This window comes from Fistularia commersonii, chromosome 27 (assembly GCF_037954325.1).
Source record: "Fistularia commersonii isolate RoL2024-O1a breed Wild chromosome 27, RoL_Fcom_v1.0, whole genome shotgun sequence".
In the NCBI taxonomy this organism is placed as follows: domain Eukaryota; kingdom Metazoa; phylum Chordata; class Actinopteri; order Syngnathiformes; family Fistulariidae; genus Fistularia; species Fistularia commersonii.
In genome coordinates, this window is record NC_141310.1 from 8,199,891 (window position 1) to 8,220,900 (window position 21,010).

At 38.1% G+C, this 21,010-nt stretch overlaps 1 protein-coding gene across 3 annotated transcripts in view; it reads right to left on the reverse strand.

Moving 5' to 3' along the window:
* Window positions 1-21,010, reverse strand: part of LOC147217966 (talin-2) — a 100,551-nt gene that overhangs the window by 56,733 nt on the left and 22,808 nt on the right. For all 3 annotated transcript variants that reach the window (XM_086174617.1, XM_086174615.1, XM_086174616.1), the window contains exons 3-5: window positions 2,588-2,759; window positions 1,181-1,278; window positions 80-209 (exon numbers count right to left, since the gene is read on the reverse strand). In XM_086174617.1, coding sequence (XP_086030743.1) covers window positions 80-209; window positions 1,181-1,278; window positions 2,588-2,723 — 364 coding nt within the window. In that variant the 5' untranslated portion in view covers window positions 2,724-2,759. The remainder of the gene's footprint in view (window positions 1-79; window positions 210-1,180; window positions 1,279-2,587; window positions 2,760-21,010) is intronic.

Below are 21,010 nucleotides of genomic sequence, written 5' to 3' on the forward strand. Positions count from 1 at the left end.
TTGTGAGATGAGACTTCCAAATGGCCATATAAAAATCTTGCTTCTGGACACGTATAGGCTTATAAAATATATCATATACCTATTCTACTGCAAATGGTCACAAGCAGCTCTCCCACTGTTTTGGAGTCATCCACCATGATGGTTTTAACAGCGCCATCCAACATTTTGATTTTCTGAGGTCTTTGCTTCTTCTTGTATTCAAGAATGTCCTGCAAAGTTGGGGAGAGAGTAACAGAGAACAAAGGAGCGAATGAAAAGAGAGGAATGCGGGCATTAAATGAATGTAAGATAAAACGAAACAGAGGCAGAAAGATTGGAAGTACCCCCTGAGAAAATGATCAAATGCACCCAGGTTGTGTGGTGAGAGGGCAGAATGTAGGCCAGGAAACCCAATTTACCGGCTGCCCATCACAGCTTGCTGCTGCTTTCCAATTGCAACAATGAGGAGAGATTTGGCTCTGAATAATTGGTCACAGCCATGCATTCTACCACGCTCTCCTTTAGCGGACTTCAAAAAAAAAAAAAAAAAAAAAAAAGGAACTGAAACCCTCAACTAGAGATATACAGGGAACAAGGGCCAAATAGCAAATCGAAGAAAAAGTACTGGAATCCAAAAGTCATGGACGGTAGGCATGAGTTCTGCCGCCATAACATTTAAAAAGTCATGGCCACATCATAGCTGCATTTAAATTTTATGCATATGTTCATCTTGATGTCCTCACAGTTCCTTATTTAATTTTGAGCTCCATTCAAATCACAGCGAAAGTCGTGTGCATTGCTATTAATACAAAATCAACAGTTAAGATTATTGTAAATGGACTGTTGATGATATTACTCTTAACAAGTGGAAGTATTAAAATATCCACCAAAAAAAAAAAACAGGTTTGATAACTGATTCTCCAGTCATTAGTTCTTTTCCTCAACCACAGTTACGTTGTCTATCATACTTTTAACGGCGTTGTCATTACATTGTACTTGGGTTACAGATGATATTCAGATTCAAGCAGGTTTACATGTCAGTTTATGCATTACGCATATGATTTGGATCTAAATGCAAACGTGCGTGTGTGTTCATGTGCATAAGGTGGACACACGAGCAACAAGTTTATTCAGGTTGCTGTTATTCACATACATGTCTCTTCAGGGTTTCAGTTCAAGATAGAGAATAAATATTGTTTACCCCATTGCGAAGCATATAGTAGTCCAGTGTCCTGCCAGACTCCAGCCAGATGCCTTTTCTGGGGTCTTCATCCGAAAGGAACAGGCCATAGTCTGAAGCTGAGACATTGAGACCAACCATCAGTATTTTAGACACGGTCGTGCTGGAAGCAATTTCCTGTGCAGCAAACAGACTCTGATATCAATCATGTCAATAATGGGTCTGAGATGGGATGCCATAAGAGTACCAGTTGCTAATTGTATCAGGTTTAGTGTGTCAAAAAGTTTTTTTTAACCCTCTTTCTCTTGTCTATTTGTAAACTTCTAAGACACGTACTGTTGCATTTCAGTAAACAGGCCTGTCATTTCTCTCAGCCAAATAAGCGGCACAGTTGGCATCTTAGAAGACAAAGGAAGACAAGAGGCCGAATCCCCAGGGATGTAAAAGATTGAAATGTTTACCAGAAAAACTGGTTTCGTTTGGAGATGAGAAAGGGGCGATTTGCTCAAATCTCTGACTTTCTTAAAATAACACAAGATACTTCACACAACTGTGATTACACTATTATGGTTTTTTATTTGTTTTTTTTTTTAAAGAACGGTGTTAAAACTGAGGTGGATTTGTAATTGAAACAAGATTTGATGCCAATTCAAAAAAAGCCACCTTGCACGAGACTCAATTGTGGAAATAAAATTCTCTTTGCATGACATTTGCATGATGCAATTATTGACTAATAACAGTTGGAATACAATAAAACATTTTTGAAAAAAAACATGTAAAACTCTTGTTCCACTCCAGAAATAATAAAGCAAGTCTAATCATGACTTATGATGCATAGCTAGGTGCAGAAAGAAAAACCAATTTTATTGAACGACACATTCAATACTGATTTATTGCTTGGTTTTCCTCAGAACACTGATATTTACTGAACCATGAGCGCTCCTTAAAAATAAAGCTGTTTGAGGTCCCACGTCAGCTGTGATTGACTGACTTCAACGCTGGACAACTGCAGACTCACAGGGGTTGGGTGGCTGGACTGCTGTCGGATTTGTCTCTTTTTACGGAGCTCCATTGAGTAAACGTTTTATTCTATTCGAAAAATTCAGGCTGGATCCACTAATTTCATACATTCTCAGACCCTTCCAGAGCCGGACACACCCCGACCCATTTCAAACCACAGTCATATCGACGCTAATCACACAGATGACCTATTTTGGAAACAAGGGAGGAATTAACATATTTTTGGCTGCTGTGCTCATCTTCCCTCTCCATTTTTAATAAAGTAGGTTGTAAATTGATCCGTGCAACAAAATGCTCTCTGCAGACTAGAGGCTGTTGCCAGCTGTAAGAACCTCTAATTAAAAGGCATCTCCAAAAATGTCTCTGCGTCCATAATCATTCCTCAGAGTTGTATTTAATCATTCTCACCTTGTCCAGTTTGAGCCTCTGGAACTCTCTCTCTGATGATCCTGCAAGCATCGTAGATGGCCGTGGATGGCTCAAACTGCATCGTCTTCACGACATTGCATTGCCGAACACATATTTTCAGCGACAACACCACCATTTTGGTGGCCGTTGCGGGAGGGAGCTGCAGCTACGCCTACAACAAAAGGAGAATGTGAAGTTAATTCATAGCAGAAGCCTGATACACCTGATGCGGAGCGATAAGACAGTGTGTGACAGGTGAACCAGATGGTGGAGGATGCGGAGATAAATAAGATGTAATTTCAGTATGATTCATAAATCTGTCGCCAAAGGGATCACAGTGACTTTGACTTATCAAGCATTGCTGGATGAATAGACTGCTAACATGGCTCTTACTTCATGTGTCAGATAAGTAACCAAGGTGTTATGACTTGAAAATTACTTGAAATGTTATGACTAGAAATATCGCTGAATGGTAAATTGCCATGTATAATATAATTTATTGAGCGAGACGACACTATGAACATGTAAAATTGCATGATCCATTGATATGCTTTATAAAACAAATTATAGAAATAAAAAACCTTTAAAAAGAATATATTCTAGACAAAAGTATTAAATGGTTTAATTAAGAAAGTGATCTCCTAAAAAAAAAAGAATTTAAGATGTAATGTGTCTTTTTTTTTGTTTGAAGACTGCTTGAATAAAGTTGGCGGTTTTCTTTGCCAATGACAGATAAACTCCAGAGTCCAAACCTGCATTTTAATCCTAAAACACACAGATGCAACAGAACAATTTGTTATCTTCTAAAAAGATAAAGTCAGCCCGAGCATTTCTCCTTCAGACTTACAGCAAACGCGCTCTCTTTCCAGTGATAAAAATCGACAAAGTACAGCACAGCCAAACTGCAAGAATAGAGTGACGAACTCTGCAACCCGAAACACAATGCTGTCACTGAAATTATGTGACAAGAATCTACAACAGTGTCCGTCGAACTTTCAGGAATGTCGACTGACAGGAATGGGGTTTGTTTTTGTTTTCTTCTGTTTTCCCGTACTACACAGTGACTGTTTTCATGATATTTCTTTGAGGATACTAGTAAATACCAAATTGAAGACTCACCCAGAAAATACAAAATCTTCATTCATTCATGATCTATACTGCTTATACTGCACTCAGGGTTCCAGGGTTGCTGAAGCCAAACCCGGTTGTCATTGGGTGAGAGTAGGGGCTCTCAGGGACTACAGACTGGTCAGGGCCACATATAAAGACACACAACCATTCACTCTCTCATTCACATATTTGGGCAATTTGGAATCTTCAATAAACCTCCTGCGTGTGTTTGGACTGTGGGAGGAAAACAGAGAACCCGGAGGAAACCCACCCTTTCAAGGAGAGAACATGCAGAGTCCACCCAGAAAAGCTCCTTCTCAGAACCAAACCAGGGACCTCAAACTGTGAGGTGGAATCACCAACCACTGCACCACTATGCAATACATAATAAAATTCAAAATTGTTTTTACTTTGGCCTAAAGATTATCCTCGATAGTCTTTCTAATTGTGCTGCAGGGAGGGACATGTGGTGGAAACTTCATGCTGTTGAAGCCAACTGACCGTGTCTGCTTTCAGTGCAAAACAGTTGTGGAAGCCAACATTGCTGTGAATCAAAGATTAAATGCAGCGAGAAGAAGAAGAGAGACACGACCTCTCTAACAGAGCACCTCCTGTCTGGGACCAGTGGGAACACAGGGCTACTCTGTCTCTGAGGTCAAAGGTGAAAGGTCAGTCTGGGCCACAGCTGACAGACACAGGCAGACCCTCATCCACTCCACCGGTTTCTGACCCTGACTCACACCAAGAGAATCTGTACCCTATGTGAGATGTGTTCACACAGAGAGGTGAAGGTGTTTGTCTGGCACACAATGTTGACAATCCACCGCAGCTTACAGCTTGGCTAATAAAACTGGACTTGTAAAAGTATTTACAGATGTCAGAAAACTTCCAAAAAAAATAAAATAAAAAAAATAAATAAATAAAATCAAGCCGGCGCTAAAGTGCTCTTTTAAAGCCTGTTTGGCATTTATTTGAGAAGGAAAAAAAACAAAACAAAAAAACAAAACAAAAAAACACTGAATCCAGGCAACTAGTAAAAAAAAAAAAAAGCCTTTCAATCAATAGCCTTTTCAAGTTTTATTACCGGTTTAAAAATAATCCTATGATTCCTTAATATCCTTTATCCTTCTTATATTTCTTTTTAGACTGAGGCAGTGTTATGAAATTCACATGCTCTGCTTAGCCCGCTGGTTATACTGTTATGTGACTGCATCAATGGCAAGAGCAGCAAAATCCATAATTTTCTCAAATAAATAAGACCCAACTCATGCAAGGACTGACAAATATTTGAGGAAAAAAGGTAAATGGACTCCACTTTCACACCTTGTGCTTTCAAAGTGTTTTATACTTGATTGCATTGACCTATTCACTCATACAGGATCACAAATGACAGCAGAGATGCCATGCAAGGCACTAACCAGGCCATCAGGAACAGCCTGAGGTTCAGTTTCTTGGCCAAGGACACTTCATGTGCAAAGAAGAGCCAGGAATTGAACCACAACCCTACTGACTGGAGGGATGTCCAATCTACCAACTGAGCCACAGCCAACACAAAAAAAAACATATCACAGAAGAAACACAGAAGTAACTTACTTTTCAACATTTAAATTGCTGTTACCACACAATCCTTAACAGACATTACAATGATACTGTGGATATTTAGTCCAGTAAGAGACTCTAAATATACTTGTAGAGTTTACAATTAATGTCGATTAATGTGTTACATTTCTACAAACATACAAGGGGTTTAATCTTTTTGTGACAGCAGGTGAGTCACCATCACAACGGTGGTGACTATTTACTGGCAGTTCGAAACATTTGTGGAATACTGCAAAAGTTGCACCATCCAAAAAGGATTTGCCTCAGTTTGGAGGTTCAATTTTACCCTCTTATTCTCTTTTGATTAAATCACAGATCCAGTCTGAGAAGTGCTCTTTTCATTTAATATAGTATTTCCTTTGTTATCTACACAAAAACTGTGCAGAAATCTCACGTGGCTCGTCTTTTAGAGCGTGACCGCTGCTGTCAAACAGCTGGACAAACAGCAGGAAGAAGAAGAGAGAGATAAGAATTAGCAATTAGTACTGGCCTTAATGAATATGTTGACATGGTTGACAGCGGATCCTAAAGTGGGTGGACAACAAGAGTACGATCAAGAGGCAATTCATTTTACAGCCTTTGTTACAGTGAAATTATACACAACTCTTCCCATCAGAAGGACATATTGGTTTCGTTTGGCAGTACATCTATCTCTCTCAAATAAAATTTACAAAGAATACCATACAAACAAGGCATTAGAGGACTGGAAATACTGATAGCTCTGATCAGGCATTACAAATCACAATTGTTAGCAGCGCCCTTATATAAAACCCTTACAAAAAGGTAAATCTCTTTTTCATTCTGTGTCGAGACAAAGCAAAGTCTCCATCAAAGCAGGATTACTGGCACAGAAAACCCATCGTGCATGTTTCTTTCCCTACGAGGAGAACGGATAGGCAAAGATCAAACGTGATTTTATAGACCCCTTAAAAACATAAGAGTGGGACCAACTCGCCAGGATGCTAATGCTGATAATACACCTGATTACCAAGAAGCGTTAAAGTGAAAAATAGAAAGATGTTCAACAACTTTTCACCATTAGAAGCGTTAAAAAAAAATTGAATTTCAAGGCAGAATGTACAAGGTTGACTGATGTGTGACCACATCAGTCCACTGATGTGTGGGCATTCAAATTGGCAAAATACAAAAGGGAAAAGAACCATAGATGACTGGGAAATGTGTTATTTATCCTCAAAATATTTCATTTTTAAAATTTACTAAAATGCTAGCAGTGGAATGGGGGAAAAAAGTGGCTTAACAGCAATCTGGATCAAGGTTTATATCATACAAATTAGTCACAGCTCAGTTTTGGGAACCCTTAATATGATTATAAAATAAATAGGAGGATAGACTCAGACATCATCTACAGACAGTGACAGCCTGATGCAGCATTCTACTTCATGCTAACCAGTGTTTTCACACATTTCTTTGCCTGCTTTATCAGACCAAAGACCTGCCACGGTCAGACCGACTCATGGAAGTTTAATGGCGGGATTCATTCATTTGATAAACTATTAACCATTGGAAGACAAAGACAACCCTCTGACCCACAATACTGATTGACCATAACGTCACAAGAAACTAACTAACGCGCGCGCATGCACGCACACCCAATCTATAATCATTAATACCCAGAACACACCCACACGCTGATACATAAGCAAAGCATCCCTCCGCCTCCTGACTTTAAACCCAACTGCACCGGTTACACCTACACTGTTTTTGATCTACTGCGGGCTCACATAACAAAGAATATTCAGCAGCAGCTCTCACTGCTGAAGGCAACATTTTCTGAGGAGTTCACGGCAAACACAGTGGAAAACCATATCAATAATCAAAAAGGAAGATTTGGCGAGAATTTTTTCCCCCTACGTGATTGACAAGTTCAAGAACTGACGGCACCATTGTTCCAATTCCTTTGATTTATTTTTGTTTTTTTTTCGTCAATATGACCGCTTTAAAAGTCTTCCAGGAGAAGGATTTATAAACCATCAATGTGGGGTAACTGAAGATGCTGTTGGGCTTTCAACTCCACCTTTGTCTTCAATAAGTGGCCTTAGCAATCTCCATGACAACCAAGCAATTTCCACCTGCTGATGTTGACAAAGAAGTGCAGCTGGAAAAGGTTGTAAGTGGATCCATCGGAAAAATTTACCGTCAAACAACTATTCCAGGGAAAAATTGAATTTAACAATCACATTGGTCACATTTTGTCTATAATTTTCCCTCAGTTGCCCGAGGGCAATGGTTTTCAGGTGTTAGAAACACAAACAGATTCATTATTTAGCAAACAAGCAGTTGCACACGTAGCTCCTATCCGTCACTGCTAAATAATTCACCCTGAAAATAAAGGGCTGAAACCAAACCAGCAAAAGAGCAAAACAGTGTTGAACTAATTAGGTTTGATGTTTAAGACAGAAATCGTCATGTCATATTTAATACTAACAGACAAAAACACATGACGTATACCAATGACAGATGGAGATATCTGGTCTGTAGTGTTTTTGAGATTTATCCCTTGCCATCATGCTCTCCTGTACACAACATAACAATATACTCTTTTGAAAAGTGTCAAAACCTATTAGAACATGAGGTGCAAAAATCACCATTTTCTTGGGCGATTCAAATTTTCTAATTATGAACTGCCAATTCCAAATTTTTGGTCATTGCAGATTTTTCTTTATCCTAGGAAACCCAGTTAATTAAACAAACATTTTAAAGTCTACGTCAGAAAAAAAAAACACGTTGTCCTACTCTCTGAAGCAAATCTCAATCCTCGTGTCAGTGAGAATGGGGGGGGGGTTATTCAAATTAAATCCATCTGAAATACATTGTTATAACAAATTGTCACTAAATATAATGTTGTTAATTCATGCAAAAAAAAAAAATGTGAGCTAATCAATAGAACAATATCAATTTAACACCACTGATGTCAGCTATTTATTCCCCTGCTTACTGAAGTGCAACAAGTCTCTGCTTTCTTGATGGCATTAGCATCTTGCCATGGCCGATTAATCTGTGAACCAGCCAAATGGATCGTATTTCATATTCAAAATTACTCACGGTAATCAATATTAAATACAAAGCTAGTGTGAACCATAAAAAGGTTGACGTTTCCTTGGAAAAACTTAGAAATTTATTGTGCAACCAGAAAGCAAAGTGACACAGAATGGGAGGAGAATCAGGGCATAACTCTGGTTTTACATTAACAATAACAACAGTAAAAACAAAAAGACTGGATAATTGTATGAACACACCACAATGTCCTGAAATTTGGCAATGCACTTACAGCAGTTATTGCATTGCAGTTACAGACCAATGCTTTTGCTATATTCTTATATTCTCCTGCAGTTGGTAAACATACATCAAGGAGTACTAGAGTTCACACAAACATCCTGGAGTAAAAGTGATACAGATGTAACAATGCAAGATGCCAGAGCTTTTTGTATATTACTTGTTGCAGTGCATAAGAAAGAGAGCAGAGGCCACGCAAGGAGCAGGTTACAGTTTGTTGCTGTGCACGTACTTAGTCTGATTTCATTTGAGAAGCCCTGACAAAACAAGAGTCACAGGACGACATGAGTTATAAAGGGAAAATGAGATTGAGAGCTGAACATGTAGCCATTGTTCGATAGATCAATGGGGCAGAGCATTGCCTGCTGGGAAAGCCCAGGCCCCATAACAGTAACATGGCCTCTAATCCAATAATAGAACAGCCCAACAGTCAAACCAGCCAATTCTAGACGTTTTCTGGACCGGAGACCGTATTCGATATTTGGCACAGGCGTGCCGGTAGCCCAGTTTTCACCACGAGGGGCTAACTGGGCTATTGCACAGATTCTAATTAGTCCATCTGCTTTTTTTGTGGTTTACCAAAATGTAGCAGCGGTTCCAGAGATGTCGAACAGATGTAAAGCACATTGTGGCTGGCCTTAAGCAATGCCGTCGCGCCCTCAAAAAGAGAAAAGCACATGTGCGCAATCCACCTTCATCATATGACAGTGGCTTTCACTCTGACACCACACATGGCCTCAGGAGACAAACGGAGGACGGGGCCGGCTGGAAACTCGATCCAGGCCTTTTCAAAATGAGGACAACTTCGGCAAAACAACGTCACAAAGGCAATACGGGATGAAACAGCAACCAAGATGAAAAGTTTAAATTACACACGTGTGCTCCCAGACACAGTGAAACCCAAAATGTTTGGCAGCAGGACACTGCTGTGACACAAGCATGTCTAATGTTTTTCCTGACTAACAAGAGCTCGGGGGAACTAATTTGCTCCAGAAGCACATCAGATATTACAATCTATCTCCTTGAAAAGGAACACTACAGATTATGCCAGCAAAATAAATCATGAGGTGGCATGACACATCTGGAACACCTTCAAGGCAGGTGCTAGACCAAAAAATTAAACCATAAAAGAAAAGAAACTTTACACCCCCCCAAGATAAACTAGAAAATCCAATATCTCAATCTTACACAAAAAACATTTCAGAGACTAATTGCCTCAAAATGGAGTTGTAAACTGAACCAGACTTTATTTATTTATTTGTTAAAATTTTATAGGCGAAATATGATATCCTTCGTTTGTTTTTTGGATTGAACTTTACACTGAAAATAACCACATAAAATCTTAAACGGTCCACATTGAGACACTGGTTAAAACAAATAAATAAATTAAACACACACACACACACACACACACACACACACACACACCAATTTTTTTCCCTAATTTAAAGCAGCAAAACTAAAAAAGTGAGCGCACTATAATCCAGGATCAACTCAAAAGATATATTGGTATGGAGAACATAAACATCCTCAGAGGGGTGATGAGACTGACTCTCTACTCCTGAGATGATGGCTGTTTTGGATTTAGAACCTTAATTCTTTCATACAAAGTGGTCTTAATGAGGATATTAATATTAAGCAGTTTCTAGGATGCTTTCTTAAAGAACCCAGGGATTGTAAATGACCACTCAACACTAATTGTGTGTGTTTATCTTTTCTTATAGTTAGGATTGGTGATGTATTTCAGATTTTTCTCTTGTGCACCCTTGTTTTAATGACATAGGGTCCTGTTTTTAAATCCGATGACTCTTTCACAAATATTTCCCAGCAATAAATTCTATTACTTTGCAGGTACCACGAGTAATTTTCACTTCTCACACATACAACCTTCGCAGCCTTGCCACAGAATTCCTTGTTTCTTCTCCTCTCCCAAGAAAATTACTTCTGACTTTCTCTCACACTTGATACCTCTCAGTGCAAAACATTGCGTGACAAATTAAAGGGACCATAAGTTTAAAAATACAGTCTTTTGTTGTCATATTTAAATCATGTGTAATACAAAATGTTATGGCAAATATAGCAAACAAGTTTAATTAGCTTGTAAGTGAGATTTAAGGAAATTTTCCAATTTCTTAAGGCGATTCAAACATTTGTATTATGAAGACTTGTAAGTTAAATTACATGCTTTATTGATCCTACCGTGCAGAAACATTTTAGTTAAGTGTTTGTTGATATGTGTGTGTGTATATAGATGTTTGAACTGTGTCCTTAATTATCAAGTAAGACGTCTTAAATAAAATGTTACCCTTATAGGCCCCGGGAAGCAGCGTAAGGGTTTGGCGCCTTGCTCAAAGGCACCTTGCACTTACAAGCAAACACACACACACACACACACACACACACACACACACCGTTGTATGGAAAGTCGCAAAAGACTGACTCCTGAATGCATGGCTTTACACTTTCAATGCAATTTTGAAATGCAAATAGAATTCCAATTCTATTATTACAGCCCAGTAGCCTGATAGTGATTACTATTTTGTGAAGGCAGACGAGATTAAGCTTTCCTATTCCACATTACCGCCATGCTACAAGTTAGTATAAAGAATACCTCGAAATAACAACAGTTTAAAATCGAAATAAACTTCCTCTAAAATAAATACTTGGATAGGAGCCCAGCGGTCTAAGCAATGGAAGCATGGGTTATTTGTCGATGAATGAGCAGACTGAGAAGTAATAAGGTCATGCGCCAGCAGATTGAGAGTTAAAAGATTGACTTGTCACTCCACAACAACTGGAAAAATACAGGGGGAAGAAAACAACTAACAAACCTCTTTCAAATGTATTCCAGTCAAGCAGCGACATTCCAGCTCCTGCTCAGTATTCATAATATGACACAAAATTTACATAGAGGCGCTGCGTGCCATCCAGTGTAATTTCCTCTCTGTGTAAGTGACGTCTGATAATTGAATGCAAGTCTTGGCTCAAAGAGTTGTCAGGAATAAAGGCTCTATTTGTCTAAGTATATGCATGCATCAGTCTTCAAGGTTGAGATACACATTTTGCTTGAAATGTCAGATAAATGTTTCCTAAAAGCCTGTACGACAGCAGGAAGGGGAAGCTGCAGGGGATGGGATATTAATCATATATCTGATTCCATAAAATTCCCCCTGAAAATTTGATTTTCAAAATAGAGGTGATTTGATTTAGCTATAATATTTGACAACTTTTTCCGATCTTCCTTAAGCTTGAATTTCAAGACCATTTCATTATTTTCTATTTCTCTGAGCAAAATATATGGGACACATTCACAGCAAAAGCAATCATTTGATTTATAACATGGGAAACAAACACACCTTAATTAAAAAGTAACCTACAATGAAAAATAAAGCCTATGAAAGCAAATTTCTTGTTGGGTCATGAGACATTTATTTGCATGAATTTTGGAAGTGAAAGAGGGGCAGAGACAGAGAGTAGGCAGGTGATATATCCCCGTCAGCAGCATTGGCAGTGTTAGATTTCATGCGGCAGGAAAGCACATCACGTGGTTTCAATACAGAGCCTGATTATTCTCCATTTTGCCACTAATTTTCCATAGTCATATGGAGAATTGGTTTAACGTAAAGCATGGCAGAAAGAAAGCTAGGATCGGTGACGCGGAGGGAAGCAGTTTGAAATGTAAATCCAGAAAAAAAAAAGAAGTCTTCCAATGCTTTGGCATGTGACAATCACCATACAAACAACAACTGCATGAGAAATTCATCAGCTTGGTTTGTTTTGCATTCAGTCCTTCTCTTTTTACTCAAAATAAAGGCATAAAATCATTTTTCAGGCAGAATTTGCAACATGAAGGTTCTACCGTTAAAATGCATTATCACTGTGTTGTACATTAGCCAAGATCAGGCTGGTCTCCAGCGTTGTCTAGATATTAATATTTGGATAGAGGTTCATGTTACATCAACCTCGGGTCAAGTGACAATACAATGACAGTGTTATTGACAACAAACAAAGTCCTCTGAAATTCACCCTCTTCATATTGATTGTTTTTAGGCACAGTCATGAACATTAATGTTATGGTTAAACTGATGTGCAGGGCAGCTGGTTGCTACAAACTATTCCACATTACAATATATTCAAATCAATTTGGCATGCAATCACATCTGATCAAGTGCATAAATCCCCCCAAGTAAAAAAACTTTTTTTTTCTATCCCAGAAACGACAATTGGATCTGGTCCACAAATAAAGTAATCGGGCAGAGAGGAAAACTAAACGGTGTGTATATATATATATATATATATATATATATATATATACATACCGTGAAGTTAAAATACTGATATGAAGAAAAATTATTTGTAATTATTCACAAATTTCAAATGCAAAATTTTCCAATGTAATGACCACCATTGAGATGCTGAGCATTGCTTTTAAGAGTTGATGTTATCAAATCACTGATAATTTAGTGGTTTTTGAATAACATATGCTTTACATATATCCTGATTGCCTGATTGCAAAACCCTGAGTCACATCAGGCACCTTTCACTGATATTTGGCAGCAGTTTATTTGAATAACGTTTTTACCAGAAACAACATTACAAGGTGCCCCAAATAAATGTATAACTAAGGGAGAATAGGAGACCAGACGACCTCACAACTGACAGTACTTTAAACAACAGAAAGCAATTAAATGAGCTCATGATTTTCAACTCAAAAATAACTGAATCAGATAAATTATCAGGTGTTTATTTTGGGTATTTGTTCAAATCAGTGAATTAAACATCTGGAGCTGGATCAAAAATATTTTAATTGGACACAATGGACATATTTTAGCCCGTAAAGGAAAGTGGTAATTGCAGGATTTATGGGCCTGCAGCAGTGAATAAGCTGAGAGGTAAACGGTGACAACAATTTTTCAGGTCAGTGATCCAAGGCAAGTAAATGAATGAGTTACAGAAAGAATAGATGTTGACTTTAGAAGGACCTACAAACTTTCAGGGGCAGGAGAGCATAAGTCAACCCGCTCTACTGTGAGAAAAGCAAAGACAAGCCAGTATAAATGCAAAACACACATTGAAAGAAGCTCATTGTTGTGCTCAATTGTATTTGGGTAATGGCTAAAGAAAAGATGGTAGGGATAAATTCAACAGCATGTCATTGGTTTTGAAAGATTAAAAAGTTCTGAGACAGAAAGTGTGTGTGTGTGTTTGCTTGCATGCAGGGCAAGAGCCAGGTCCTTGGGGGGCCTAATAACTGAGGATTCTGATGATTTTCTTTTTCCCATTGTGTTTTTTTTTGCATGGTACTTTTTATTCCAACAACTGCCCTGACCTATTTTCCTTTTCCAGACAGTTACTTGTTGCCTGTGGCCATGAAAAGAAAAATACTGTATATGCAGGGATGCTTAATGATGACAGAAAGCACTATGTGTAAACAGAAATAAGAGACAAGCTATCTTGGAGTGTAAGATGTTTTAAAAGTGCAAACTATTAGGCCACTGGTTTAATAATAAACATACACACCCCATCACAGGGGCAAATGCACTTCCATTCTGCCACCTGTCATGAAAGTATGGGGAGCTGTTTGCATTTGCTCTCCAGCTAATCACAGCACAGCAGGGAGGGACTTGCCAGGGTAATCCTAAAAAACATCTCGCTCCCAGTCCGCGGTCAAATCTCCCACAATTATTTACAGATCTGCAAAGGTGGATTTAAAGCGAGAGCACAACACTATCAGTTCCATACACACGTGTAGAGAAATCTCAATTAATTGAGATACTTTGTTTTTGTTGACATTTTTGGAACAAAAAAAATACCCAAGTAATACCATACCCATGTTTTTATAGTTGCTGCACAAAATTTCTCATTCTATTTCTCAAATGCAAAACATTGATGTTGGTGTCCTGGGAATAGTCCCCTTCCAGTAAATACTTTTCATTTCAACAACTACGTGGCTCAGATCCACTGACAAATAACTGGATTCAGCCCAGTCAAAGGCAGTTACTGCATGTTAACAAATAGCAAAAACAAGACTGAGACAAACAAAAAAAAGATGCAATGGCTTATTGCAAAAGTCTTATTTTTTTCCTGATGGTGAATGAGATTGTTAGAGGACCAACAATGTCTGTCTTGAAATCGACCACAATCCAGTTCCCCTTATTGAAAAAGCCTTGATTAAAACAAAAACAAAAACAAAAACAAAAACAGAGAAATCACTTGCTAAATCCATAGTAATACGAGTCTGGCCAACATATGAGATCAAATGATTAAAACAACTGGCACTTAGTTTGTGCCAAGCTTTTGGCTTTTCTGCCAAAATGGTATAATTACTTCAATTGAAGTAATCTTCATTTAGGAACGACCATTTTTGACCAACCTCATATTACTTAAGTATTCTTCAGCTGTCAAGTGGAACAGGTAAATCATTGCAATAAATTAAAGATGCCATGTACAAATGCCCAGCAGTCACTGATTTTGTGCTTTTAAGAGTTACTGTGGATACTGTCTTTCTTTTGGGACTGTCTTGTCTAGATAAAAGTCATGAATCATTTTGACAGCAATTCAATGTGAGCATTTACTCTAATAATTCCCATGCCTTCTGCATAATGAATATATGTCTGATTTGAATGTTGAACTAAGGATTCTTATCTGAAGACGCAAGATTGTTTATTGCAATTTTAGTCCTTGGGTCAAGAACATTTGTATGAAACAGCTGTTGGATGAGAGAATTCCCATTGTTAATGTTACAAAACTGCGCAGGGAAAAAAAAAAAAAAAGATGGCAGAGTATTTGTTATTTAATTACCAATTATATCCTCTTGTAATCGATGAAATCCCTCTTCAAAGGCTGCAAAAATATCGCAGCCAAAAAAAGATTCAAAGCAGAGACATGTCTCATTGTGAATGCCAAAGGGGGGCAAAAGGTTTCTGGATGCTGATGCCTGTTCTATTTGGCTGTTCTATTTACATGTTGTTCAAGATTACACAACACTCCCCATGGCTCGGGCCCTCTGCCTGAAAAAGCAGGTGATTCACTACAACTGTGTCGGCCAGCTGCTGGGGGGGCGCGGGGGGGGGGGGGGGGGGGGTTGACCTCAGTCACCCTACCAGGAGTCACAAATGCTGCTTACTGGAGGGCATTAATGTGACAGGGAGCGGAGTCAGTTTACTGTAAGATGTGTAGTCACTTTCCAGCATTTTTCTTCTTTAAAGAAAAAAAAAAAAAGACACCCTGCCATTAGTCCCTATCAAGTAAACAGGTTTATTCACAGGTTGGCAAGGATGAAGCAGAGTTAATGCTACATAATGGTTTGCAGGCCAAAAGGAAGGAAGACTAGACTAATGCCTTAGATTTGCAGTCAGTGACACAAGACACAAGTAATGCTGAATTAATGATGGTGAAAACTGATAATGTCATGATAGTTCAACATTCAGTGTCTCTAAAGGTGTTGAAGATATTGCCCAGACAATATCCCATGATGAGACCATGATACTATAGTAACAGGATCTAGCAGAAATAGAACTATTATCATAGAGAGAGAGAGATATCTGGATTCTGTTTGGCTATTGAAATGACTGAACATTTAGTCATAGCGCCAAAACAACTTCACTGTGTTGAACTTTGCAGGAGGTATACCAGCCTGCGATGACCAGCATTTATTGGAAATCCAAATCAAATGCAGAATGAAATGACGCATGGATTGTAAAGACAAAAACGTCAGCCAAAAAAAAAAAAAAAGTTGCTTTTCAATGGTTTATATTGACATTAGCAGTCTATTCTATTTCTTGACTTTCTCTGTACCTTCCAGACACATAAATGCAACTCTTACAAGGAGCAGATCGTTCCTCGGTAGGCTCAAATTCTACTCTTCCGGCTACTTTAAATGACCGCCAAGCTGTTGTTTTATTGATTTCCATGGAAGCCCCCAATTCAGAAGGTGTTATCGCACAGTCTACACTCATTCACTCAGGTTTATTAGATCTATGTTGAGCAGTGTGATGCAATAAACTTATAACATTAATAAAATCTCAGTCTACAGTGTGCTTGAGGGAACAGTGTTATGGTCTTTTGTGAACCCCGACTGGATGTGTTTTCAGACCCCAGTCTCTTGGCGGATCATGAAACAGCTACTGAATCTGATCTATTGATTCGCTAGCAGGGACTCAAATTAAATGTTTTTTTTTTGTTAGATTCATTATGAGGTTCAAATGAACAATGTTCAATTGGAAGTCTGTCTTGAGCCAGCAGAACTTCCTGTTTTTTAAGGACTTATAAAAGTAATTATTTTTAAACATGCTCTAATGGCTTTTCATTGGCCATTACAAGATTTTACCTTCAGTTTTGTTTCACGACCCAAGTTGTTGTCTGAGAAATTGTAAGGTCGTGAGGTCAGATTGGATCTCCTTCTTAAACAATATATTTTATTTTATATATTATTCCTTTCACAATGCTCACCCTGCATTTGATAATCAAAGCACCATTAATTCTCTTGGTGTCTTGGCTGGGAAACTGGCAAGTATGGCTCCCGCTGAACTAGACATCTGAGGTTATCAACAAAAGGGTAAAGAAAATGTCAGTCACAGGTGTGATTAGCACAATAAGTTCTATACTATAATAACTGTATGAATTGTATTGATAGGGGAAATATGAGAATAAAGGATGTGGAAATTTTGCAATAAAAAAAAAAAAAAAAAAAAAAAAAAAAAGAGGACAATATAGGCTTGCAATTCTTCATAAACTGTGAGGTAACTGTGTTTCTATTTTTTTAAGTGGTAGTTACAGCACATTGAAAGCCAATTAGTCATTCTTTACATAGTACCGTAATTATAATATATAACATATTTTAGGAGAATGCAAATACTTCAGCTTTAGATAATACACAACTTGAACACAGGCTTATTTCTAATTAGAATACACTTAGATGGTAACTAATATACAACCATGCTTTAACAGATTCCATCAAACAAAATGAAACATAAACATTAAGCAATTTGAAGTAATTGCAGATTTCACTCTAAACGTCTAGACTCCACAAAATCATTGCCATTATTCAAAGCTTGTCACAAGGCAGTTTTCTGTAACAGAAACAAGAAATAACTTAGCTCACTAGATACATAATCAAATAATATGCCATCCAACCAGTGAGACCACCACATCCTCACTCACTATGCTTCAACCGCCTGATGGGTTCGTGAGACCGGAAATTTGGTAGACAGGCAGCGAGACAGATAATTAATCAAGCACGAGCTAAGCATCGCCAAGTTTGAAAATATTGATTACTTTATAGACTGAAATTTCCAGCAAAACAATTTCAAATAGTTTCACAAAGACTAAAAAACTAATCCTGCACAAGTTGAAACCTCGACACATGCTTGCTGATTGAAAGCAGCCAAGATGTGGTTGGCACATCAGATAAGGCACCAAAAGTAATCAAATATAAACAGAAATACTTTGGGACTTCAAATAAGTGACGAAAACTATTCATTGAATACAACGAAATGCTTTAAACCTTTCAGCAACTGTCCAAAAAGCCAGTGACCTTCGTCTGGTGGACTTTACATACTGTAAATATAACAAGGTATCGGGTTTAAATAGCCAAGTTCACTGAGCGAGTGAATATACATTCTCTAAAGAGGTGAACACCAATTACATTGTATTATACCATACATTCACTTAATGAGGTTGACAAACACAGATATTGACAAAAAAAAGAATAAATAATTCCTTGGAAATGTTCAAAGTAGGGATATTTAAAAACTACAAAGGCTATTTAGAACAGTGGATAGAAATGTTTTTTTGCATGTTCATTTTAGTTTTCTTGACCTATCATCCACGAGCAAACAGCTGAGGTTTGTCAGCACACTGGGTGAAGAACAGCTGAGTGACAAAGAAGTCACTTTGGTTAAATAATACTATGAAATCTACAGTACAGAGATAGTGATGTATTGCCATTAGTATAATAAGGTATGCTTAGCTTGAAACACCAAAGCACTCTGATAAGTCAACAACACTTAAACTACAGAGTTTGATTTACAGACCATCAGCACAAAGACAGCTGTAAAACTGTATTGTGAAACTAAATAATGGATGGATGGCGAGAGGAATATGAATTGCAATTTAGATTCAGACGTTGCTCGACACCTTTCAGATCACCAGCGCCAGTGTCTTTTTATGCAGTTGGCGACTGCAGACCATCTCGGCTAAATGAAAGGACAAAATCAAAGATTCTTTATTTAACTTCTTCCAAAACTTTCATTGAACATGCAGTCTTAACACTTTTGTTTAGGCTCAGAAGCAGGTGTTTGACTGAAGCGTGGAATGGCAACTCAACATTAGGGCTCATTAATTGTGGGAAATTCTAAACACATAGCAACTGGAACGTGGTGTGGAGCGTTGCATGATCACAGTAAGCGGCTAAACACCAGATGCTGCTGGTTAATTGCCCCCTGAAAGCAGTGCATTGAGTCACCTAAAAAATGCATGCTGTCATGAACTGACATATGTGGGCTTAAAAAAACTGTCCCCATATGTAGATGTTCAAAAAATTCTTCTTTATTTAAAAATGCATGCATACGTTAAATCTGTCACACAAACGGGGCACTCAATCGAACGCATCGGAAAGCTGCTTCAAAGCAGCAAGATGTAGTCCATGTTGCTTCGGCTAATAACCAAGTGACTGAATGCAAGATCCTGGTTTGCTCAATCAGTTAATGCACAAATTGGCAGAGACCAATTGTGACATGAAACAACAGATTTTGACAAGACTGGCAAAGAGGGGAGCAGAAATGCGTTTTGGCACAGGCTTAAAAGACTCGTGTTTTTACATCAGTCACACCGATTGACATCATTAGCTTGACAAACGATCTGGACCGACTGCAGTTGTGTAAGTGTGTCAGCAAAGTTGCAAACAGCTGCCCTTATCGTGACTGAGTGACTGACATTAGTTAAGGGTTTAATATTTCTCTCGTCTTTTCTTTCTTTAGAACCCCTCCGCCCCCACCACTCCCAGGTCTTTCAAGTCTGCCATGATTTCTGCTAAGACTATTTTGGTTGACTATTACCATAAATATCATGGACAACTATCACAAGAAAATACATGAGTTCCTGTGTAACACGAAACAGTGAGAGACAGCAGCTTGGTTCTTGAATGCATCCTGGCCGCTGATCATGGCCAGTTGGAAAATTTTGACATTTCACCTGACACTGTTCTGAGTGAGCTCCTCAAAACTAAAAGTAGCAATACAAAATAATAGGAGTTTGGTGCCTAGTTCTAATGTAAATGCCAGAAACAGACATCGCAGGAGCATGCTAAAAAGGACAATTATCTCAGTTAAATCACAAAGACATTGAAACGGTTCCTCCAAAATTTTGCTGTGAGCCATTTGCTATCAAAAAAATTGTCGAATACACAATTAGACTTACTCAGTAAACGCAAAATAGAGGAATCAGTAGTTTACTAGTGGTTAAGTTCAGGGTCTGCAACCCACGGCTCTTCGATCCCTCTGATACAGCCCCCTGTGGCTTTTTGAAAATAATTACCAAGTATTTAATTAAAATGCATGTTATTTTAGTTCATTTTTACAATATAATTTTGAATTTGAAGATTATGGCAATCTTGTAACATCTAAATAAAACATGTTGAAATATTTTTGTCGCTTTTAAAAGGATGACAGCACACAGAGAGAGGACTGCATTTTTGGCTTACTGCCGGTGGATAGTTTAAGTTCGGCTTTTTTCAAAAATACGAGAAGGACTCAAATAGACATTGAGTATTGAGCTCAAAAGTAACCTACATCCCAATGTCTTTCAGACTAAAATGTTTTGTTGCATGCAGAAATGAAATTTTGTTTTCTCTGCAGTTTTTCATTGATTTAACAAAAATGCAACACATTTGATACAAAGGATAAAGGCAAAAAAAAACAACTTTATATGCTGTATTAATTCATTTTAAATTTCAAAAGTGTTGTGTGGCAGACGGTGTTTTCTTCACTGTGGAGAAACAGGTCCAAATAGCTCTCTTAATGGTAAAGGTTGCCGACTCCTGGTTCAGTTGACCAGCTCCAAGGATTAGATTCTGTTTAATTAAACTTATTGCTGGTTGTGTTGCTCTCTGACTGTGTTAAAATATAGCAAAAGGGATTACATTGCATACTAGTAAACTTAAAAACGCCAGAAAAGCCAAGACTCAATCGCTCACAATTTGCAGGACAATAACCAGAGAGGGAGCGTCTTGGTTTTCACACTTTCACACTCTATCAGGCTCTGTGGTTGATTCTGTTTGGAAAGTACTCCTCATCCTCAAATCTGTCCAAGGCAAACAATCATGAGTCTGCACCTACAATTGCTCATTACTGGCCCTGAAACTCGTCTCTCTGTAGGTTTAAACTATTAACTTCCCAGACAGACAGTCTTAATGTTAATCCT